Source organism: Zootoca vivipara, chromosome 2, assembly GCF_965207765.1.
Source record: "Zootoca vivipara chromosome 2, rZooViv2.hap1.1, whole genome shotgun sequence".
Lineage (NCBI taxonomy): Eukaryota > Metazoa > Chordata > Lepidosauria > Squamata > Lacertidae > Zootoca > Zootoca vivipara.
The window spans coordinates 90,929,880-90,954,950 of NC_142584.1; the positions used below are offsets into that span (position 1 = coordinate 90,929,880).

The following is a 25,071-nucleotide window of genomic DNA, read 5'->3' on the forward strand; positions in this document are numbered from 1 at the left end:
AAGTATCACAGGGGGAGATTTCTTAATATCAATGGATGTACTGTGACTAAAATTGAGTACCAACCTTAGTCTATAGAATCCAAGTTGTTTGGGGTTTTATTTTTTTAATCAAAACTCATGGTGAATTGCCGGTGTCTCAAGGCAACAGGAAACTGAGAGGACATCTCTTGGATACTGACCAGTCTTCAGATAGTTTTCAGTGTCAGTGCTAAACAATGTTTGCTGTAGTGGTCAAGTCTATTATTACTCCCTCTCAGATTAGTGATAGATATATGATAGATGATAGATAGATAGATAGATTAGATAAATAAGATAGATGATAGATAGATAGATTAGATAGATTAGATAGATAGATAGATAGATAGATAGATAGATAGATAGATAGATAGATAGATGCGTGTGGAGACCCTTTAACTAGGCTTAGAAATAAATTCAGACAGGACTCATAATTTTGGTTTGGTTTTTGGCAGAATTTAGGCCACAACTTTATTGATTACAAATCAAGTGAGTGGTTGCATAGGCTCTGGTTCGACTAGCTACCTGCAGCCCTGCAGGCAGCACTGACTCTGGGCACCAACCATAAGTCAGCCTTGGGTGAACACCTGGGACAGAGGTAAGCAGGGGGTCTGCTAGGTAAGCCTTGGACTCAGGCTCCAGGCACAACCCCGTATGGGGAAGACCAACCATGAGTCCTTGGATTCCTTCTTAAAGGAATACCCAATGCATAGGGATGGCTTGGCATCCTGCCATCCCTATCCACAAGAACCAGAGCCTATCCGCAACCTTACAAGTTGTGACGATTTGCTACACAGCAGGCGAAACCCAAATGGCAACAGCCAATCAGTCAAGTGGGGAAAATTCCTGCCGTGCCCCTGTCCCAACAACAGGCGACACACGGCAGCATAGCAAGGTCAAGCGCAAGCCCTAAATATAGGGAGAGGTGGGTGGGTGTTCCGATGCACTGAAGCCCGAAAGAAAAGCTGTTTTGACTGGCATCCCGCTAGCCCAATTGCTCCCAGGTTTGAGGGACCACCAATAGGGTGTTGTGGCTGCTCCAATGATCCCACCCACAACACAAGGCCTGATTGCTGGGTCCCACTGCAACACGTGTCCTCTGTTTAGGGAGGACCCAATTAGATAGATACATAGATGATAGAGTGGCCCAGAGTGGCTGAGACAACCCTGTCAGATGGGTGGGGTGATGGTGGTGGTGGTGGTGGTGGTGATACCAAAGTTCAATTGTGCCAGCTGCCTTGGAACATAATCTGTTCCAGAAGTCTGTTCGAGTTCCGAAACTTTCAAAAGCCAAAAGCGGAAGCCTCAAAATGCAAGCCTCAATACGGAAAACTCAAAACAGAAGCCGCGTTTCCTGTTTGAGTTCCGGGGCGCTTTCGAAAACCAAGGCATTTACTTCCAGGTTTTCGGCATTTAAGTTCTGAAACATTCGACCTCAAAGGCATTCGAGAACCGAGGTACCACTGTACTGTCAAGGGTGGCATATAAAACATCTAGTCAATAAACAGAATGATCCCTGGGTACTGTTAGCAGAATGCAGTTCAGCAACATTAGTTGCTGGAAGCCGAAGGAGGGGAGACGGCTCTTCTGCTCGAATCCTGCTTGCGGTTTCCCACAGGCCACTTTGAGATTGCTGGACTAGATTGGTTACTGGCCTGATCCAGCAAAGCTCTCCTTGTTTTCTTAAGTAAAAGTACTGATAGGATAATGAGGTTTCACTAGCTAGTAGTAAAGAGCACTCTTTGCTACAGCAACTATCTGAAGACCTTTGTATATTGGAATAGATGTGTCATATGGCTTTAATTTGTAAAAGGAACACATACCGTTCTGTCATATGTCAGCATCAAGATCCTTCTTAGGGTGAGATGCTGAAAGGAGCATCTTGTTCACTGTGAATAATAAAGGAAGCCTTTTTAAACATTACGCACCATGTTCGAGATTTGATTTAAAACAGACAGCACGAATTTGGTCCGGGATACTTAATGTTATTAAATGCCAGGCTATGTACCAGCACAGTTTGTAGAGCCTATGAATCAATAAGTCTTGGCAGCTTTATTTGGTTTAAAGGAATGAACTGCCTCAAAGTGACCAAATGATGGTTAATGTCTTTAATTTAGAGTAAAACAAAACTAACAAAAAAAAATTGACTGGCATAATAGTAAGCAATAGCCTCTGATTTAATATCATATTGTCTCTTAGAAGTTTTATTAAAATGTTTTCCAAACAGTTATTAAAGTGCAGGGAACATTGTCATTTTTAAAATGTTTCCTTCCAGTGACTCAAAAAGTCACTGCTGTATTTATAGAAGAGATTTTCTAAGCACTGGGGGTGTGAAAACATTCACACACACACACACACACACACACAGAGAGAGAGAGAGAGAGAGAGAGAGAGAGAGAGAGAGAGAGAGAGAGAGAGAGAGAGAAAGAGAGAGAATAATGCTTGGGAATGATTGGGAGTCCATACTTATGAGTGTCATGCCAGAGATAAATTAGATAAATTATTATGCTGGGTATTAGATACAAATGTCTGCTGCTATGCACTGTCTAATAATTCAACTCAGTTTCTTTGATTTTCCTTTGCAGGGAGAGAGGCATAATGAATAATTTATTCATCTCTTGGCTCTGTGCATTTGTATACTCAGCTTCCAAAATATGCTTTTCTTTTCTTTTCTTTTCTACTTACTGGCTTTCCCCACCCCCAGGGAGGGGTGTTCAGGGAAGGGTAGCACCTCTGGTGGAGGACACGTCATGCTCCTTCTGTGTAGTTAGTACACCTTTGGTCTGCACTCTGCTGTCACCTGTAACTTCTAGAAGCTGTCAGCATGAGATAGCGACCACACCCCAGGAAACAGCTTTGACTGGCCACCTAACCCAGGTGATGGTAGTTGATGGGTCTCAAACCCTCGACGAGTAAGGGACTGCCTATGCTTGGAAAGACGAATTCTGGTGGATTGAGTAGACAAGACCAATGGTAGGTTCAACGGTCAAGAAGGCGGTTTCTGCATGTGCTGTAGAGGGAAGTGAGGGGCAGATGGGGCTTGTCAACCTGGGAAGGTAACCTACCCAGGAGAAGGAAAACTCTGATCCTAAACCTCCGCTGCCTTGTGGAATATGTTTGGGAGAAAAAAGGCTAAGGAGTAAACACTGCAGAAATTGAGAATGGAGTCCCTAAGGCATTGGATGACACCTTCTATGCCTCGTTCCAGCAATTCCTGCCGCACAGCTGGTGCCATCTGTACTTTGGACCCTGTTTATTTGCTGTTATTCTTTACTCTGCTGTTATTCTTTTCTAGGTTGGAAAGGAAATTGTTGCATATTTATGCTATAAACCATTGTATAGATCAGGCTTCCTCAAACTCGGCCCTCCAGATGTTTTTGGCCTAGCTAGCAGGACCAGTGGTCAGGGATGATGGGAATTGTAGTCTCACAACATCTGGAGGGCCGAGTTTGAGGAAGCCTGGTATAGATGCATTGTGTAGATTTAGATGCAGGCGTAGATGTACCTGGTTCTCTTTCTAATTGCATGGCATTCAAAACAATCACCTGGCTAACGTTTGATCATAAGAGGTGCTATAGCTCACTGAGAGATGGCGAGGATATTTGTTTCATGGAAGAATACATAGTGTGCATGCATGAAGTCAAAGGCTAAATCATTGGCGTCTCTGGATCTTTGCTGGTGCCTGGCATGTCCAGGGGAGGCTCAGAAAAAATAATCAGAGTTCACAGTCAGAGTTCACAGTCACTAGATGGCCAAGTATAGGGTTTGTTTCTCATATTCCATTATACGTTTGGATAATTTTGCAGAATAACAGGGCTGGGAAACAAATGAGGGATGCTTCTTTCCCTCTTGCTCTGCCAGTGAGGTTTTTCAACAGTTTCTGCTGGAGAAAGAGTGCAGGGCTAAATGGACTATTGGTCATATCCTAATATAGACAACTGCTGCATTTGAAAGGGTCAAAAATGCAATCTTCTTCATTCCCCTCCTATAAGGAAGGACCCCCTTGCCAGAATGCTGTGCACAGAGAGTGGATGAATCCCAGAATGGCATTTGCAGAACAAATGTCCCCAAGATGATCTAAACAAGTGAAGCAAGTTGCATACTGCAAAGCAAGGCAAGAAGAAGCCAAACTATCAAACCACGACAAAATCTATGCACATCCTCACTTCGGTCTGGCTGCTGTGCATACACAAGTTTCCCAATAAGAGTACAGTACATTTTGCAGAGGTTCTTGTTCGGTGTGAGTAGGATCTTCAGGGTGAACCGAAATGAATATTTATCCCTGCCAAAGCAAGGCTCTAGTCTAGAAGCTCCAAGAACTGTTTGAAACAAGGGTAGGTAAGATATGAGCTTGTAGTAATGAATGAAGATGCTTGCAATGGGCGGTTGGGGGGCACAGAGGTCTATGACCAGATGACCCTCAAATTCCCTCCAGCATTGTAACTTCATTATTATGCTGGCCCAGGCTATCTTAAACTCACATCCAGATCCCAAATATGAAGTGCACTTTTTATTCTTTAGTGTCAAATAGTTCTCTCTCTCGTTGCTGATTCTGCTACTGTATATGGAAATAGCACTCATTAAGACAGACATTTGGCTGGAAGGGATCTTCTTGTTAACCATAGACTAGCACCTGTTGTTCCCTTGCACCTCTCTTGACCTTAAGCTATTTTTATGAAGTCCCAATATGTTTCTTTCGGCAGTTTTTTTAAAAAAAGAAGACAGTTAAAATTGACACATCTATAGATCCTGAGGCTTAGCAATGATTTTTTTCTTATTCCCTCCTCCCCATGCCATAAAATGGGCAAATTTTAGAAGTTACAATTTTTACTGAAAAACATTTACCTTAAGTTGCAATGTTTCCCTTGTCCAAAGACTTCAGCAATCCACACAACACTTGTGATGGCTAGTTAATATTTCATGGATATCTGCAGCATATTTGGCTTTCACTGCTTTTCACTTCTCAGAATGATCTGTAGGGAAGACTTTCATATGTTCGTTTGTTTTTCCAAACCTGAGCAGCTAATTTCTAAACGTTGTCAAGGACTTGATCTGTGCTGATCGAGGGGCAGGCCACTGATGGCAAAGAGTATCAGAGTCAACAGGGATAGAGAAACTTGGGATCAAATCCCCACTTGGTTATGGAGTGTATTGAGTGATTGTGTGCCATTCAGTATCTCTAAGTGCAACCCACCTCACAGGGTTGTTGTAGGGCAGTCAAAACAAACCTGAGGCCCTCTGAGAAAAGGTGAGAAAGAAAATATGCTAAATGAAACAAATAAGATTTGTCATTTATTACCTTAGCTACACTGTGTCTATCAAGGTATATCATTTAAGTTGCTACTAAATTCTATTTCTAGAGGGAAATTGAAGGTTTGTTCTTGTAAAACGTTTCTGAGAATTGTCAAAGTGGTAATAAGAAAGAAGGGGTGGAGGAAGAGACGTTTTCATTCAATCAGGGAAAAGCTGTGTGATTTCACACATCCCAAAATATTGCTATCACCCTAAGAAGTTTTTCTATTATTTAGCCAAATTCTATGTTGCAAAATTCATTGACTTTGTGTGTGTCTGCAAAATTCATTATACAGTGGTACCACGCAAGACGGATGCCCTGCAAGACGATTTTTTTTGCAAGACGAATGCGTCTTGCGATCTGATGGTGACTCGCGAGACAAATTCATTTTGCGAAAAATTCGTCTTGAGAATCGCGGTTTCCCATAGGAATGCATTGAAATTTAATTAATGTGTTCCTATGGGCAAAAAAGAAACTTCAATGCATTCCTATGGGAAACCACGATTCGCATGACGAATTTTTCGCAAAACGAATTGACTCGCGGAACGAATTAAATTCGTCTTGTGAGGTACCACTTTAACTTTCATCTAAGCAGGAACCGGTATAGATTTCCCTTAACATTTTACTTTCAATGAAATTTAGATAATTTTCAAGCCTTATTGATGTTTTTCTATTTTGGTGGAGATATGATGCACAATACTGGTGACCATGCCATTGCCCATGCAGAGAATATATTTATAAACTCAAACAAAAAAGTAGCCAGTCCCTGGTTGGGTCCCTTATCCAGCTTAGCCCTCTGAGGCCTGTGACAAGTGTAACCAGCTGCCCTCCTCCCTTTGCATGGGCCTGCACAATGCCAGCAACATTTTAGAAATCACATCATTTGGGGGGGGGGGGAATTGCCTGATTAAATTTTGTCTCAAAATCTGAGCTGAAAATTGATAATTATTTTACTGATATACATTACTACATCATAATATTATCCAAGATTATGTGTGTGTTGTGGGATTCATGGGAGTTGTAGTCCAAATCGTACAGAGAGCATCAGATTGGGAAAAGCTGCGGCACTCTCTGTTTCAGTTCCCCAGGTCTGATATGGAAATATTGCCAACCTATCCCAGGGGGTTGTTGTGACAATGAGTGGAATTAAAATGTCAATAATATAAGAACAAATTGTTATTGTTGTTGTTGTTGTTGTTGTTGTTATTATTATTATTATTATTATTATTATTATTATTATTATTATTTTATTCTAAACTCATTAAGTTCACACAGTTCTTCATTGGTTTAATACATTTTTCTGGAACATAAGGGGCTAAAAACTGGGAAGTGGGAGACATTTCAAATTCTATTCCATCTTTTCCAGAATAATATATGCAGACTGGACATTCAGTTGCTACTGGCGACTATATGTATATGTATATGTATATGTATATGTATATGTGTGTGTACACACACACACACACACACACACAGGGTTTGGCTGCAAAAATTGTGAAAGAAAGACTGCTACATTATCCAGTATTTTGGATTTCTTTTTCTGTTCCCTTCTGAGTCTGTTTTCCTCTTGCAATCTTTGCAGTAAAAACTTGGAATACAAAACGGTGGCACTTGCTCACTCAGAAAGCCGATCTGTATCAGCTCATTTTTGTCAATAAAAAAAGAAGTCAATCACTATTGGAATGCAGCCTCTTCCGGCATAGCTGTACACAGCTGGCGGGCACACTCAGAGTGTGGCACAATATCCTCACTAATCAATAGGCTGTAAAATGCTGATTTTGGTGGATAAATTGTGAAGGATGAAAACATGTCTTCAAATAATTCACTGATCATTGGTGTCCTATTTATTTAGGGAAGGGCACTGACGATGAAGTCCTTGCCTACTTGAAATGCCAGGAGATGCAATTGATGCATCCAAAGTGTGGCCTGGCAGGCACCTTGAAGAGTGTGGTAAATCCTAGTATTCATTTGATTAGTAGTAGTAGTAGTAGCGGCTAAATTTGTATACTACCCTATACCCATTGATCTCAGTGCGGTTGACTCAGGTAGGGGTGACTTGGATATTGCCAGAGCAAAGCCCTCAGAAATGACCATTTCCAGTGCATCCTTAACTTTTGTTAAAGAGCAGGCTCCTGAATGGATTCCCGCTATCCCAGATAAGGGCAGGAAAGCACTCTGGTGGCTTAGAAGTATTGCTGGTTCAAAGGCAGTCCCCTGGCCACCCATCCTAAATACAGTTTACAAGATCTCACCCTGACTTCTGAACCAAATGTTGAAAGCTTGGCACAAGTGAGTCCTTAAACACTTATCTGATCTCACATCATGCTCTGGGCAACAATTCCACCTGCTGTCACATGAATGCAGACCTTCTTTAGATTATCCAGTCAGGACGAGACCTTTGCAGTTCCAACTTCCTAAGCCTCCCCTTACCTGTCACACACTGCAGAAGTCTAGGCTTACATTGTTTCCCTATAAGAATCAGTGTGTTCACATGGTAGACATGGGTATGTATATACCATTACAATATATGCCAGACTGGTGTCATTCCACAACCATAATGCTTTGTAAAATGGTGCAAGTTTCTTATTAAAATGTCACCACCCAGCAGAAAATCTGTTTTCGTTCTTTGTGTCTGCTGTCCACTGTCTCTTTACCTTTGAAAACTTTCTCCTCACTCTACGGATATCTCAGTTGCAACCTCTGTCTCACTAACTCTTGTATAAGTTCATTGCCCTGAACATGTCTAGAGATCTGTGGCAAGGTCATTCTGGACTGATTAGATGCATGTCATTTTAATTCCACAGACGAGTGTGCAGAGAAGCAACTGGAAGCCAGTCTGCCAAACGCTAATGTCCAGGGGGAATGTGACATGCAATTAACTGGCACCAAACCATTCTGATGTGACATTGACATGAATTTTAAGATATGGTAAAAAGTTGCATCAGAAATGGCCCTGAGCATAATCTGGAAGCCACATGAGGCATTTCAAAGAGGGATGGAAATTAAGGGCTATATAGCTCATACACAGGTACTAAGTCAACTTTTGTTAACCTGCTGACCTCCAAATACTTTGAACTCCAACTCTGATCAAACCCAGACAGCATCATTCCCATATTCTAATAGAGAGTAATGTAGCCCAAAAGGGTCTACTTGGAAAGAAAAAAGGATATACTGTCACTTCAAAGACTGGAAGTCAAAAATCAACAGTTTCAACTGTTATGAGTTTGTGGGTACCAGTTTGGAGTGGATTAAGTAGGTTGTATGCAAAACCCTTCTAATTCCTGGATCCAGCACAGATTCAATTCCTGGAATAGTCAGGCCAGCCTGGGTGATAGGCTACTAGGTGAACAGAGGAAAGGGGACTCTGTGCCAGAGAGTAAGTGGGTGGGGTCCTGGTTGGGGAAGTGCTCCTAGAAACCTGCATTGCTTGGAGAATGAGGTGGCATGCAACAATACTTAATTTCATATTGCAATAGATTGTGTGTGTGTGTGTGTGTGTGTGTGTGTGTGTGTGTGTGTGTATGTCCTCCAGACTGGAGTTTTATTGTAGGTGTATTCAGCAACATGTTCTTGACACAGTAACAGTGCAACCCATCATGGGTTTATCAAAAGCAAGTCATGGCAGACAAATCTCATTTCATTTCTTTTTTTCCTTTATTTATTTTGAGAAAGTTACAACTTGGTGGATTAGGGGAATGCTGTGGACGTAGTGTATCTTGATTTCAGTAAGGCTTTTGACAAAGTCCCCTATGATATTCTTGTGGAGAAGTTGTTAAAATGTGGGCTGGATGAGATTAATGTTAGGTGGATTTGTAGCTGGTTGACTGATATAACTCACCAATGGCTCCTCCTCCTCCTCCTCCTCCTCCTCCTCCTCCTCCTCCTCCTCATTATTTATTTATTAAATTTGTATACCTCATTTTATCTGCAGATCTTAGGGAAGTTCACAACATAAAAATACAATGATACATGATAAAAATACATGATAAAAAAACAAGAACAAAAAACTAATCGGCAACCGCTCCATGAACGAATAACTTGTACATTGTCCACTAATAATGAGCCATATGTTGAGATATTACTGCAATTCTGTTATGTTATTTTTGTGATGTACAGTTGGCATAGAAGACTTGGTCTACTTATTTGTATCGTTTATTATTCCTACGATCACTGTTTATAAAACCCAACTAAATAGTTGTTGTTGTTGTTGTTTTAAAAGTTACACTCTAAATACTCATTGGTAGTGTGGAGGCAGGCAGTGGGAATGAGATCTATCCAGCTTTCAAATTTCATATTTAAACCATAGGGCACCAGGTATGTGAAAGAATCATCAACAAGCCTTTGTTTGGTATGGAAAGCTGATTCTGGCAGCATATTATGCCTGAAACGGCAATGAGAGGTGATAGCTGGAGGCCTGGCAGCTTGGTGAGACAGCCTTGAGCAACCCAGACCCTTAGGAAAGCTGAGTGTGCAGCACATGCTTAGTTATGAATGTCAAAATGTGCCAGGAGAAAGCCTGTGGCAGATAGGCACCGAGAAAAGGGACATATGTTGGGGAGGGCAGCCAAGTTGTGTGGTAAGATTCCTTCAGCTTTATTTCTGGAGATGCATCTCATACATACCGTTGACAGCAGAGAACATGCAGTGCAGATGGAGCCTGAAGAGTGGATAAAGTTCCTTCCATACTTAAGTTTTTTCTTAGCCATTTTCAGGAAAGAAACTTTCAGGATTTGCATGCTTATTTACTGTACAGTGGTACCTCGGTTTACAAACACAATTGGTTCCGGAACTCTGTACTTAACCTGAAGCGAACTTAACCTGAAACGAACTTTCCCATTGAAAGTAATGGAAAGTGGATTAATCTGTTCCAGATGGTCCGTGGAGTACTCAACCTGAAGCGTACTTAACCTGAAGTGAACTTTCCCATTGAAAGTAATGGAAAGTGGATTAATCTGTTCCAGATGGGTCCGCGGAGTACTCAGCCTGAAGCATACTTAACCCGAGGTATGAGTGTAATTGGTTCCAGAAGTCCGTACTTAACCTGAAGCGAACTTAACCTGAAGTGAACTTTCCCATTGAAAGTAATGGAAAGTGGATTAATCCGTTCCAGACAGGTCCGCGGTGTACTTAAACTGAAAATACTCAAACGAAGGCATACTTAAACCGAGGTATGACTGTAGTTACAATATTTATATCCTCCTCCTCCTTCCCACATCATTGGTTCCAAGTGGTTTCCTGACTAATTGAACCACACCATAGTACAATAAAGGTAAATATATAGAGCACAATTTAAAGACAACCGTCTGCTAACTGACAACAACACCAAAGGTAGGATTCACCTAATGATCCCCATCATCAAAAAGCCTTTTCCAGGGGCTTCCACTTGTACAATGGGGTTTTCCCCTCCTCCCACGATTGCTTTCTTGGCAACAGGGGTGCAAAAGTGAAATCAGTGGCTCACTTTGGGTTACATTCTGTTTATTTCCCCCTTTCTCCCTTCTCAGCTTAGTCTTATTTTTACTGTGCCTGGGACACCTAAGGGCAAAATAGCAAAGGTATCTATGACTTAGTCATTATAGCTTATTTATGAATGAATGAATGGATGCACATTATTTTGATTAGGAAGGAGTCAATTTTCAAGAACTGTTTTAAGAGATGCCCACCCTAGCGTTGGCAATTAATTAAAATAAACTCTGGGGAGAAATTCTCATATCTAAATCGAGAAAATTAAGAGTAAGTTGTGTGCAGACACAGACACAAACACAGAGATCCATTTAATAACAAGTACACAGTATCAAAAAGTGGCTAAATAAAGGCATTCAAGTGGTTGATGGAAATATGCCACTGTCAATCTTGAGAATGCTATCTTAAAGGAAAATCTAACAACTGGGTGTACAGATTTTCAACTTAACACACCCCCATATATGTTTTCCTAAAAGTTTTCTCTTTGAGATGAGAAAAACCTGAAATTGTTAATAGCACAGGAAGCTATGGTGTGAATTGTAACCTGCCTGCTGTGTCGATAAATTGCCAGGCATAGCACCAACACCGACTATTCAAATTTGATGGAACTAATTTAGCATATCTTCATTTTTCAAATGTCAACTATCATGAAATATTAACCAATGCTAAACAGCATTCTCAAGGCTCTTCGAGCTTAGCGTCTGCATTCAGATGTAGTCATTTCATTGCATCAGATTCAGATGCACAGAATTGCTTTTATTTAAAGTATACCAATTAAGGAGTGGAGAAGCTCTGGGCCATGGGCCTGATTTGGGCTCTTCATTTGCCCCCTCCCCCCAGCCCATATTGGCCAAGCAGTGCACACCTGGTCTACAACTCACTTCATAGAACATGTCATTAGACATTTCTATGCTTAATGCTCATAGGTTTGGCTTGTATTTAGATTGTAAATCTGACTTCAATCACTTCCTGCAGAAAAACAACTTCTTCAAATGACAATTCTTGCTAACAAGGCTTCTCACCACTTTCTTTTGATTGTGCCACTCTGGGGCACTTTTTGAGGGAGTGGGGAGAACTAGCAGCTACTGCATGAAGCATAGAAATGAAGGGGGAAGCATGTAGAACGTTGTTTAACCTACCTGACTATCCCCTTGCCCTTATATCCCTGCCTGATCACTGAAGTATTTGGAGGAGTCACTGTTAATGATCCCCCATGAATGGGATGCACAGCTTCTATACACCTTGAGCAGCGTGTTTAGTATTATGTGGTCAATTTTATGGAACACCCTTCCATTGCGGTCAGACAAGCCTCTCCCTATAAACTTCCAATGCCTACTGAATACTTTTTTTGTTATTCCAATAGATTTTTAATTGAAGCTTGATCTTATAGTTCTATTTTTTGGTACTGCGTCTTTGTAAACAACTTAGTAAATTGTTTAAATAAATAACATAACATAACATAACATAACATAACATAACATAACATAACATAACATAACATAACATAACATAATGAATGCACATTTGTAGCACATGATAGCCTTGACTGCTGGAAAAGTATTAGTTAGCATACATGTCCTAGCTGTAGGCAGCTCTGAAACTGAAGGAAAGGTACATTAAGTGAAAATGCAAATGGACAGGATTCTAGGTTGTTCCACTTGACCGTGTCCCCCCAAAAGGTTGGTGTTGTTCTTTGTAGAACTACCTAGATCCAAATCTGGGGTTCTTAGACAGTGCTATGGTATCTGACAGAAGGCTTGACAAAGTCAGTGATGGGGTATCAGTGGAAATTTGTGTGCATTCATGTTCCCTCTGATTTTCAGAAACGTGAAATACAAATTTTGTGATCTGTTATTTGAATTGGAATGTCAAGTTTGCACAGCGCCTATTAGAAATTTCCTGAAGAAAATATTTCATTTCGTATCAGAATGTGATGGTAGTGCTGCTATTATATTTATTTCACTTGAATGCCAGTTTCAATTTATTACAGGGTTTCCTCATTGTATTATGAGAAGTCGGCTAGCTCTTAATTTTCAGCAAATGGCTCACCATTGACAAGCCCCAGGCTAATATGTGAGCTGTGAGGCAGTGGTCAGAAAGAGCGCTTCCACCCTGCCTTGAGTTCACCTGGGATTGCTTTTAATCATGTCCTTTACTATTTGCACATTTCTGCTAATTCATTTGACAGCTTATAGTCAATGCTTGAGGTGATGTGCTTGAGATGATATATTCCAGTGAATGACAGAAAAATGAGCCGTTTGTCAATCTAGACTTATTTCTGAGGAATATATATATCCACTTATTCAAGGTCTGAATTGCAAACTCAGTAGGTCAAGAGGTTTAATCAGATTTGCACATGCCAAGATGAAGATGGAAATGAAAAGCTCATTTCTTTTCCCTTCCAAAAAACGAAAGAAAGAAAGGTTATTCCATGGAGGCTGCAGCTTAGAACAGTCAGCTGGACTCTGCATATTACTGCCTCACTTACCACTTGAGAGGATGAACAGATCTGTTGTTTTTGGCTTCCTGATATACTAATGGGAAGTATTTCTTAGGGGAAATGATGTAGCTCAATTGTAGAGCACATGTTTGAAAAGCAGGAAGTACAAGGTTTAATTTCTAACATGAGTGGATGGTCCACTAGATATTGCATTCTTGGAATTTTAAAAAGCTTCTGATAAAGTCTCTCACCAAAGGACTGGGTAAGAGGAAAGAGACCCTTATGGATAAGTAACTCACAGAGCAAGAAGTAGCAGAGAGTAGGAATAACTGGAGACTTTGCACAATACAGTGGTACCTCTACTTACAAATAACTCTACTTATGAATTTTTCTACTTACAAATGGAGCTCCGTCCGCCATCTTGGATGCGGTTTAGATAGGATTTTTTCTACTTACAAATTTTTAGATAGGGTTGCTTCGACTTACGAATTTTTTCTCCCAATGCATTCCTATGGGATTCGACTTACAATTTTTTTCGACTTACAAATGTGTGTTCGGAACACATTAAATTCGTAAGTAGAGGTACCACTGTAGATGGATGTAACAAATGGGATCTCCCAATGATCTGCTTCGGGACCAGTGCTTTTTAATATGTTCGTAAATGATTTGGAGTCAGGGATAATCAGTGACATGGCCATGTTAGTTGGTGACAACCAATTATTCAGGCTAGTGAAAAACAAAAAGGGATTTCAAAGAACCCCAAAAAGGTATTTCCAAACTGAGTGAACAGGCAGCTAAGTGACAGATGCAGTTCACTTCAAGTAATTATGAAATGATGCACTTTGGAGCAAAAAATCCTACTGTCACTTCTTTGTTTTGAACAGGCACCGACAGACCAGGAAAGAGATATTGGGCTTAATGAAAATATTAACTGTTGCAGCTGTGATAAAGGAGAATCTCATGTTTGGGATTTTGGAAATAAAATTGATCCCTTTTGTATAATACTGGAACTCGAGGTCATCCAATGAAAGTGAATATTGGAAGATTCAGCACAGACAAAAGGAAGGACTTCTTCAACCATAGTACAGTTAGCCTATCATCCATGGAAATATCTGATGAAAATCTTGTATGAGCACCTTTCACAACTAAACTATGACTAGTTTTCAAACTGTATTTTCAAAATGTAGGCTATGGGTAGAATCTAGAGAAACAAAACAAGTCCATCCTTATGTGAATATGTTTATGGGACTTCAGCATCCTTAATATTCTGATTTTAATGTCTAGCATTGAAAACAACATCCATGTTAATTCATTTGACATGGTTTCTTCATTTTAAATTTTAAATCAGAATATACACATGCTATGCATGAAGTCTTCAGTTAGTCCAAGATACTGATAAAAATGAGGAAAATTGTAAAGAAATATTTTTTTTATTAAATCTGAAAATGCAGTAAACAATGTTCCATTACAGACCAAAGTGAGAAATACAGATCAGCTAATGTTATACATCACAAACAACTGCAAGCCTTTTTCATATTGATCACTGGGTTTTGTTTTTGTAGATATCTTGTACGTTTGCAACTCATACAGATATACTGGATTTTCACAATAGATCCCTGCAATACAAACTAGCTTTCTTTTTTCTTTCTTTCTTTTTTACAATTTTGGCTCTGTTTTGTTCATTTTGGGGACATTTTAAACACAAATATGCTTTAAAAAAGGAGAAAGAAATCAATTACATTTACATTTTAAAGGGCAATTCATTATCTTTCTCAATAGACTCCATTTTCAGAGATGACAGATGCCAATATGTGAAAAGGAGGAAAGTCTCCCACCATCAATGGCTGCTTTGTTTTCAAAAGTCCAATGGCTGCTTGTTGGCACTATTCAACAAAATACTCAGGAGCTGAGTATATAAATCAGAATCAGAATCTTAGTTGTCATTATGTAATCTTCAGAGCGGCAGGTGTCCATCCCTCTGGAGCTTAAACCTGCAAACAGAAACAGAGATAGAAAAGTACACTCAAATTCACATGCTTGAGGCATTGATAAGAGCTGGTTTTAATGTTCTTAATAATCACCATGCTTTACTTTTCATGCTTTCCCCCCACCCATCATTTAGATTATTATTTTTCTTCAGGAGGATGAGGCCCAATTCTATTAGCTGACTATGATGACACTTTGAGAAGCTTGGAAGTGTGTCATTGCTCTGTTTCATTCCACCATTGGCGGAAGACTTGCAACTGTACAGTTCAATGCATAAAGTATAAAGTGCCTAGGACATTCAACCCACAAACCAGTTAATATTTTGTGTTTGGATTTCAGTCAAGGTAAGCAGTGGGGCAACTAGATTATTTTAGACTCTTGACTTGTATTACAAGGGGAACCCCCCATCCCCCACCCCTTCAGCTGGAAATGTATATTATTTTGCTTACAGCATGCTTGCCAGGTGTTGAAGTATTTGGGGCCCTCATGTTTATCCAGCTGTGTAGGTACCTGTATTTCTGCCCCAAAGTCTTGTCCTGATGGTACCATTCAATAGAACAACAACCGCTTCGAAACCTAACTCTATCCATATGAAACTGCTTACCCACCAAAGTCTTTGAAGGGTATGTGGTCAGGTTAGTTGAAATATGTCATCATGCCTCCTGCCTGGGGGGGCACTAGCCGTTGCAGCTGACTTTCTCAAGATGCACATTTCACAACTTCTATTTACTCTTCTCAGTGAATGGCAAAGACCATGTCCGTCCCCCCACCCAGGGCTTCTATGAAATTGGAGTTGCTTTTCAGAGCCCCTGATGCTGTGTATTATTATTATTATTATTATTATTATTATTATTAAAACATTTTAATGTGCTATTATTTATTTATTTAGACCATCAATGCTGTGTATTATTATTATTATTATTTAATTTTTTAAAATGTGCTATTATTTATTTATTTAGACCATTGGCATCTGCCCTTCATCCAAATATTTTAATGCGGGAAGTGGCAGAAATCAATACAAAGTGAGATCGCTGCTTTGAATTTGCATTTTGTAATGCGCCTCTCATTCTTTTACTTGCATTTTAACTTTAGTGAGCCACTTTGGTGGTTCTTTGGCTGAAAAGCCACCTAGAAATAAACTTTGGCATGACATGACATTGATGTGCAGTGGAGAATGACGTCTAAGCTCACAGCCCTGGTAACGTGTTATCTCCTTATTCCAGAGCTCCGTGCATTCTGATTCCCTATGCGGAGGCAGAACCAGCCATCAGTACCAGAATACTAGAGCTGGTTTAAAAATAACAACTATGTAAGAATCCTTGGAGGACAGGGAGGACGTGGAGAGGACAGCTGGATTTGCCCCCATGCTTTGCACCATATCCTGCCCCTGCCCCAGATCCCCTTAAGGCCCTCTTCAGTAGCTTTTGGTTGAAACATGTACAGTGGTACCTTGGGTTAAGAACTTAATTTGTTTCGGAGGTCCGTTCTTAACCTGAAACTGTTCTTAACCTGAGGTACCACTTTAGCTAATGGGGCTTCCTGCTGCCGCCATGCCGCCGCCATGTGATTTCTGTTCTCATCCTGAAGCAAAATTCTTAACCCGAGGTACTATTTCTGGGTTAGCGGAGTCTGTAACCTGAAGTGTCTGTAACCTGAGGTACCACTGTAAAAATTAGTACAGTGATGTACCCTACCTAAAGCTCCATGTAAGGGTATTCCTTCACCTCAGCGAACTAAGCTCTCATTTCACTTCTGTACACTCTTTCCATTTCTACTGCTTTTTATCTTTCTAGTATCGGTCCTGAAATCATCCCATTTGCTATCTCTTGCCTCTTGCCCCTTTTGCACAGAATTGCCCCCTAGTCTCCACGTTCATGTTATTCCATCTTGATCTTTTGCAATACCCTCTCATTGTTTCTCCTTTAGCCTCCCTTTTGTTTCCTTTCCTTTGCTCCCTGTTCCCACAGTTCACACATGCCTGTTGATAAATTAATGGTTGCAGGGGGGACGCATACCCCTAAACATTTTGTGAATCTAGGTTTGGCCTCAATATGAGTAGAAAAAGGAGAGTACCCCCTAAACATTTTTAAAGAAAAAAACACTGGCCACAGGTGTGAATAGGTCATGAGTACAGTTTTCAGTACAGTTAGTTCACAGGCACAGGTACCTATAATTGTATGTGGGGAGGAAACCAACCTCTCGTTTCGCATAGGAACAGGCAAACTGCTTCTTCGACCCTCCATCTCCCCTCCCCTTCAGTTAAAATAAATAACTGAGAGCCTGTGGGCAGAGACATTGGCTGTTTAAACCTATACACAGTCCTCGGTATATTTTAGGAACCTTTAAAATAGTAAATAACGAGGATTATTATGCTGAAGAGTTTAATTTCAACCCGACCCAGTAACTGATTTCCACACAGCTGCAGCATCCACTTAAATCAGCAAGCCGCAGATCTGCAGCGCCCTGAAAATTCTGCTGCATTTTCCCCCTCATGTTAATTGCTTTTCCCTTTTCCCAACCAGGCACGTAAGAGACTGTTCCCAGGTTTACCTGGAACCATAATATCAAGTTAGTGTCAAAGGTCTATCCAGCTTTAGTTCTTCCCAGCAGTCAAGGGACCACAGCAACAGTGCTGGGGAGGGTGTGTGTGAGAGGTAACTCACTGGACATGGTTGGAATCCTAATTTCCTCACTGCTGCTCCCTTCCCCTCCATCGCTCACGGTTCTTATTTCTACGAGATAATCTTCTTCGAAAGGTACCAGCAGCTCAGCAGATGTACTGTTTGTCTCCAATATATGAGTGGTGCTTTGTCGGTTTTGCCTATACAGAATCTAAATATAAAACAAGAGAAGGGCAGGACCTGTTATATTATTGCCGCTTGCTTTCGTTAAGGCTTCTCCGCATGGTGGGTTGTGTTCTCAAACATTTCTGCAGCGTATTTTCAAGCACCCTGTGGGCACATTCAGCAAAAACACCGACCGCTCCAGTTGCTTACAAGAAATCCCTATGGAGATTCCCCATGTGGAATCTGAAGAGGTGCACGGATAGGTTCACAATGCCTCCCTGTCTTTCATGCAGCGGCACTCTTCAACCTTATAATCCAGCACTTCTCGCTGTGTTCCTTGGAGCTTCTGCTGTTCCTTAAAGCAGCCCAAGGGGTTCCACAATGTAAAAAGTTGCAGTTGTGGACACATTTGCATAATGTGTGATTTCCATTGAGCTGCAGCCATGAGAATTAAATGCACTTATTTCCTTCCTTCTCAGAGCTTTCCAATGGCTAAATCAGTAGCAGCTAGAAGGGCTGTGTGGGCAGAGCAAATCTGCTTACCTGGTTTGCCAAGGCTGTACCAATCTGATGCTCTCCACCACCTCACCCCTCTTAGTAACTGGCAGTGGGGTGCAGTGTTGAGAAGTCAGGTAAGCAACGCAGCTTTGCCCACACCATTTGCTACTGGGTTGAGTGCACTGCTCAAGCCTTTGTCACAGGAATCCCTTGTCTCCTTATAAGTGCCGTCCATTGGAGCCAAGACCTAGGGGCCAAGGTCCCTTTGAACCTCCCCCCATAAAATATTTCAGGGGGCACCCCCAAAAAAATGTTAATGGTGTGCTAAGTTGCGCACTGCATCTTGTGATCAATTATGTGGGGTAGGGCTTAAAGGTAAAGGGACCCCTGACCATTAGGTCCAGTCGTGACCGACTCTAGGGTTGCAGCGCTCATCTCGCATTATTGGCCAAGGGAGCCAGCGTACAGCTTCCGGGTCATGTGGCCAGCATGACAAAGCCGCTTCTGGTGAACCAGAGCAGCACACGGAAACGCTGTTTACCTTCCCGCTGTAGTGGTACCTATTTATATACAGTGGTACCTCAACATCCGAATGACTCGACTTCCGAAGGTTTCGACTTGCGAAGTCGACAAACCCGGAAGTCTTTTTACTGTGCGCATGTTCTGCGCCTGCGCAGAAGCGGCATGCGTGGTCGGTGCATGTGCAGAAGCGCATAATCACGCTTCATGCATGCGCAAAACGGGCACTTCGACAACTGAAGGATTCGACTTATGAAGAGCGCCCCAGAACGGATCGCCTTCGTAAGTCGAGGTACCACTGTACTTGCACTTTGACGTGCTTTCAAACTGCTAGGTTGGCAGGAGCTGGGACTGAGCAACGGGAGCTCACCCCTTCGCAGGGATTCAAACCGCCGACCTTCTGATCGGCAAGCCTAGGCTCAGTGGTTTAACCCACAGCACCACCTGCGTCCCGGGGTAGGGCTTACCGTCCCCCAAAATAATATTTCATTCAAGTTGACACCCCTGGTGCCTTCCACTGAGCTGCATTCTGTCAGCAAGGGTTAAATGTGATGTTCCTTTAATTGAGAGATACAGAAGTGAGACTAAACCCTTGTTATATCTTCTTGTACTAAAACAGCTTGACAAATGTCGGCTAAATACATATATTTCAAGGGGCCAGATACATGAATACTATTTGCAAAGGAGTGGAGATTTGTTATTGCCCCATGTCAAAAAGAATGGGGGAACCAGTTCTTTGATAATGGCACCATGGTCAAATTTTTATGTTGTGACTAAGAATTAAGGCAAGCAGACACAAAGTCAACCTATTTATTGATCTTACAGCTGACCTGTAGAAAAGGATATAGCGCTTTATATCATCCAATATAAAGCGGATTGTGGTAGGGCTGGTAGGAAATTTACTTTAGGGTTTGGGTTCTGGCCTAGGCCACAGGTCATGCTGAGTAATGGGGGCGTGGGTATGTAAATCCCTGAGTTTTGATTGGTTGAAGGGTCCCCCTTTTAAGGTCTTGCCCTCCATTTTGCAGTCACATTTTGCCTGGTGTTTGAATCCCCTCCCTCCCGCCCTTTTTTCTTGCAGGTTAGCACAACATTGCTATTGCCTTCGGGGCCGCCTGTATTCAGGGGCCAGTAGGAATTTTTCCAATTGGCTGATTGGCTTTGCCTCTTGGTTTTCGCCTACTGCGTTAGCAAATTGTCACAACTTGTTAGGTTGGTGGTTATGCTTTTGGTTGGTTAATCGGTTGGTAGAGGGGTGTGGCACACAGATGCCTACCCCCACCTCCGTTTGCTCCATATAGAAGTATACCGTTAAAGGAATCTCAGGGCTTACGCTCTTGTCCTTACCATCCCGCCATTGGCGGGGATGGTGGGCCCAATTATAAGAGTAAGAGCCTTGGGGAACATTATTGGTGAAAGAGAGGAGGGAATGACTGGGCTCAGCCACCTCCTCTCTCCCAGGTATGTTTACTTGACTTCCCTTCAGGAAGTCGGAGCAGGAACTGTCCAAGCGGACAGTGGTGAGTCCTGTCCTATGGTGACAGCTGATGTGAGTCCTGCCCCAAATGGGCAGATGAGGTAAGTCCTGTCCAAAGGGGACAGCTGATTGAGTCCTGTCCTAAATGGACAGATGGGGATAGTCCTTCTTAAGGAAGGATGAGTGAATAACCAAAAGCCTAAGCCAACACTCGGATTAAAATTGGTGTATTTAATAAAGTTGTGGCCCTAAATTATTTGCCAAAAACCAAACCATAATTCTGTTGTCAGTTGTGAGTTATTTAAGGTAATCTCTGGTAAGCCTCGACACACAAGGTGACAGACCATTTCTCAGTTGCCTAGCTGACAATTCCATTTTACGGAAGGTGGAATAAACAGCAAGGGGGTGATCTCTCTTGGACCTGGTCCTCACCAACAGGGAGAAACTGATCAACATTTTTTATTTACGTTCACTGTTTATGTCTCATGTGGAAACAGTTCTCTGCACTGACTACAGAGTCACTTATCTAGATTCTCTGGGATCTCAGGATAGTCTACTTTTATTATCTGAGTGCCCATCAAACAGGGCACATGCTCTGTACTTCAATACATTACACTTAATAAGGTGATAAGGGAATATAATTGCTATTTAGATCCAAAGAAAAATAGCAACATTTTACTTAAAATACAGCCACTCACAGGGGTTCCTATGTTTGACATACTTACTTTGTAGCCTAGCACTTCAGATTCATTTTCCATCGTTTTCACATGCTCCCAGTTCAAGCATATTTTCGAATTTGTCAGTCTCCAGGCAATGTTGGCTGGGCGTTGACTTGGGGCTTTAATAAAAGATAAGGACAATATGCATCATTTCCAGAGAGAAGCTGCACGAGCTGCTAGCATGAAAAGTACTCAGATATGACCCATTCAAACTCAAAGTAACTATTTAAAGACTCTTATTGCAATCACCTTTCCTATGTGAAGCAAATTCTATTCATAACAGGCAGGTGGGGGAAGAACAGAACCCACTGATCAAAAAATTGCATTAACAAATTACATTATTAATAGAGCCCACAATCTGGTTAGCTGTATGCTTCTGCACCCAGATGCTGGGAAGATATTTCATTAAAAGTTCCACAGTTATTCCACAATCATTGGCCTGGGGTGTACTATGTAGCTTAAACCAGCTAGGAAATGTGATGCTTGCCACACTCTCCAAAATATTTGACTCATAAAACCCTGCAAGTGGCAATATGTTATGATGTACTTCCCTGTCCTGGGAATCGTATAGAGAAATAGATGCCAGCCCTCATATACCTATGTAGGTACCCTTTCTTTTTCTGTACAATGGCCCTGGTTGGTTTTCAGGGGTGTCATATGTAGAAGGGGGGAGAAGATGGCTACCCCCATAGGTATATGGAGGTTTTCATATTTTTCTCAAAGAATGTCGTTTAGAAAGAACAGATAAGAGGAGTCAGTTAAACCCTTGGACCACCTCACTAAAAAGGGGGGGGGGAGTGAAAGCAAGTTGGATCAAATCATGCCTGGAAAGGTTGTACACATGTGATCTAAACTGCATGTCCATGTTTCAATCTGAGCATCATCAGTGGGTTCATGCTCAGGCTTGCTACAAATTGTGGAGGAAACCAAAATCTTCTCCTGTCTCTAGTGAACAGAAGTGCCTGTTGTGGGTGGGTGCCATAGCTGCCAACTTTTCCCTTTTCTCGCGAGGAAGCCTATTTAGCATAAGGGAAAATCCCTTTAAAAAAGGGATAACTTGGCACCTATGGTGGGTGCAGGGCAGGGTTGTTGGCTTTCAGGGAAAACTAGTAGGGTGGTAGGGACAGTGGAGGCATCTGGAACAGATGATTTGGAGCCAGGAACTCTTCTTCAGGTCAGACTTCAACGGAGATGGAGAGGGACTTGTTTAGTCCTTTGAGCACCCATTGCTCACGTCCAGGCCTGACTCTGGTAAAAAAAAAAAATCCCCAAGCTTTGAATGCCCTGTGTGTGCCATTTCTTGGGGTCTTAGTTCAAGAGTTACTGAGACTAGACTCTTACTGGGTAGCCACTGCTAACTGGTGAAATATATTATCTATAGCACATGCCTGCGTAAGTGGAAAGGCATAAATATATCTTATTCCATTAATATGTATTTCACAAAGATATTTGGAAAATTCTAGACATATTTCTTAGTATTTGAAAAGGCACAGAAGAGTTTTGATGAGAAACAACTAAGCGAATGATTAAAGGTAATTGAAACAGTTTCTTTTTGTCCATATAAAGACTGACCACAAGTTCACAGCTGGAAAGAAATATACAAAGTATAACCAGATTTCTTACTATCTCCAAAGTTATATGGTGCACAATCCCACACATCATTGTTCTGTGAAGTAGGAAGATAGAACTATGTGGAAGGATACTTATTTGAGCTGTCTATAGCTGGCATTTAAGTCAATGACAAGCTTTCCTCAAGATGCCTAATTTTATTTCATTAAGCCCTCTTCAGAAATTTCATTCCATCCATTCCAGCTGAACCTTAATTGTCTATCCGGCTAGAGTTGTGTAGGTTCTCCCTGCTGAATATGTGCAGTTCAAAAGACAGGAAGGAGATCAGACTGCATGGAGATTAGCAGATGGTCCACATTGTCCCATTCCCACACAGCTCTCCCCTCAATGCATCCATGAACATGTGAGGATATGGTTCTTTCTGGAGAGGACTATATTATATTCTACTATGTTGTACTGAACTTAACTATCCAATAGAAGGGTTGTGATGCAACAGATGACCTTGTTAATGAGTCTTCTGCATTTTCAGGTACCATCTTGTACGAAAGGTACTGTAGGACCCATTTTGACACGTCATATAATAGTGAAATATTAACAGCACAATCCCATGCATGCTTCCTAAAAAGCAAGTCCGACTGTGTTCAGTAGGCTGATTCACTAGCAAGTGTGTTTAGGATGCAGTCTAAAAATATAAAGCTAGAAAAGGTGAAATTGAAACAATCCATAGTTCACTTTACTATGCAAGTTAGTCCACAAGTAAAATCAAGTTGTTGTTGTTGTTGTTGTTGTTTGTTGTTGTTGTTGTTGTTTGTTGTTGTTGTTAATGGCTAAATGTTTTTTGGTCTGATTCTCACTTCCATGGCCTTAGTAAAATGCAATGAGTTGCAACTCGGAGTGAGAATATAATAATAAATGTAAAAATCACAATTTGTTGCCCTTTCATGACATCAAATTCAGGTTCCTGAGGTGGCCATCTCATTTTGCCCAATGATAGGGCTGGGCCAGGGAGGGGGGGTATAACCTCCCACACTGTTCCAGAATATCCTCCAATCCCACAGAACAGTTTTTGTGGACATACAGGGGGCTGCAGGGGAAGAAAGAATAAATGAAGAATCACTTTCCTCTGTTGAAGAACCCCAGAAGCAGCATTTGCTCATGGGGCCTCTGAATCCAACCCATTTTATGGATTTGTTGCCCCCCCCCATTTTTATGATACTTCCTCCACCCAAATTCTATATTCTCTTCTATATTCACTTTCTATCATATGGAAAGTGTTTGAAGTCCTCATCCCGTCCACTCCCTCTTTGATGTGCACTATGCAGAAGAGTGTTTATAAGGATTCTGCATGCATTAAAAATGAATAACCACAAAACACCCTTTACCTGTGTATTAGTGGCCACCTCTCCATACGTAACCTAAAAAGGAGAAAGAGTTAAACGAAAAAGGGCAAGGTGATGTTCCAGTTAATTGAAAGGTATTATTGGGGACTCACTCTTTCTTGTAAGCCTAAAGTGATTTTGAATGAGAAGGATGAATAGTAGGCTCATCAAATCAATGGAAGATAGGTGGAGAACACTGAGATATTTTCACAGAGGACTATGGACACCATTCCAGCTCTCATGCATTACCAATGATGCTTAATCAAAGAGGGAAACTGAGGGAATATTTACACCATATTCTAATTTTTCCTCTGGAATTTTAAGGTATGTCAGTTTAGACTCCTCACAATACATCACAGTTCAAATGCTATGCGATTCTTCTTGGCTGCTAGGATATTCTCCTCCCACACTACTGGGAGATACTGAAAACAGATATATACTCATTAAACCCCATAAAAACAATCCAGCATTCAGGTGCACAAAGGCCTATTGAAATGAATGAGTGTAGAACACTTCTAACCCTTTGATGAACTATAGATTTTCTGCAGTAGTGCTATAATGAAGCAGCCACACTCGTTGAGCCAAAAATGTTATTTTCCTCCATTTTTAACAATGGAAAGGAAGAACAAACAAAAGGACCATCTCATACCCTCGCCCTTTTCTTTTCCCTGTTGTTCTTAAGGTGCTGAAATTTCTAATGTTACTCGCACCTTGTTTAACTGAAGGTTAGTAGAAATTCCAGCTGTAAATGTGATCAAGCCTTCAAAATGACAAAAGGAGTATTTCCCAAACAAGTAACAAAATCCATCAGATGATACGCATACTAGATTCTATTAAAAAGACTGGACTTAACTCATGGATTTAGAACTGCTCACTGTTAGCAGAGGCGGATTTAGGGGAGCACGACCAGTTTGGTCGCACTGGACA

At 41.3% G+C, this 25,071-nt stretch overlaps 1 protein-coding gene across 1 annotated transcript in view; it reads right to left on the reverse strand.

The window, feature by feature from the left end:
- Positions 1-14,626: 14,626 nt before the first annotated feature.
- The window catches only part of LOC118081605 (contactin-6), a 122,189-nt gene continuing 111,744 nt past the window's right edge, over positions 14,627-25,071 (reverse strand). The window contains exons 18-20 of the mRNA XM_035108102.3: positions 21,203-21,315; positions 17,861-18,029; positions 14,627-15,202 (exon numbers count right to left, since the gene is read on the reverse strand). Coding sequence (XP_034963993.3) covers positions 15,111-15,202; positions 17,861-18,029; positions 21,203-21,315 — 374 coding nt within the window. The 3' untranslated portion in view covers positions 14,627-15,110. The remainder of the gene's footprint in view (positions 15,203-17,860; positions 18,030-21,202; positions 21,316-25,071) is intronic.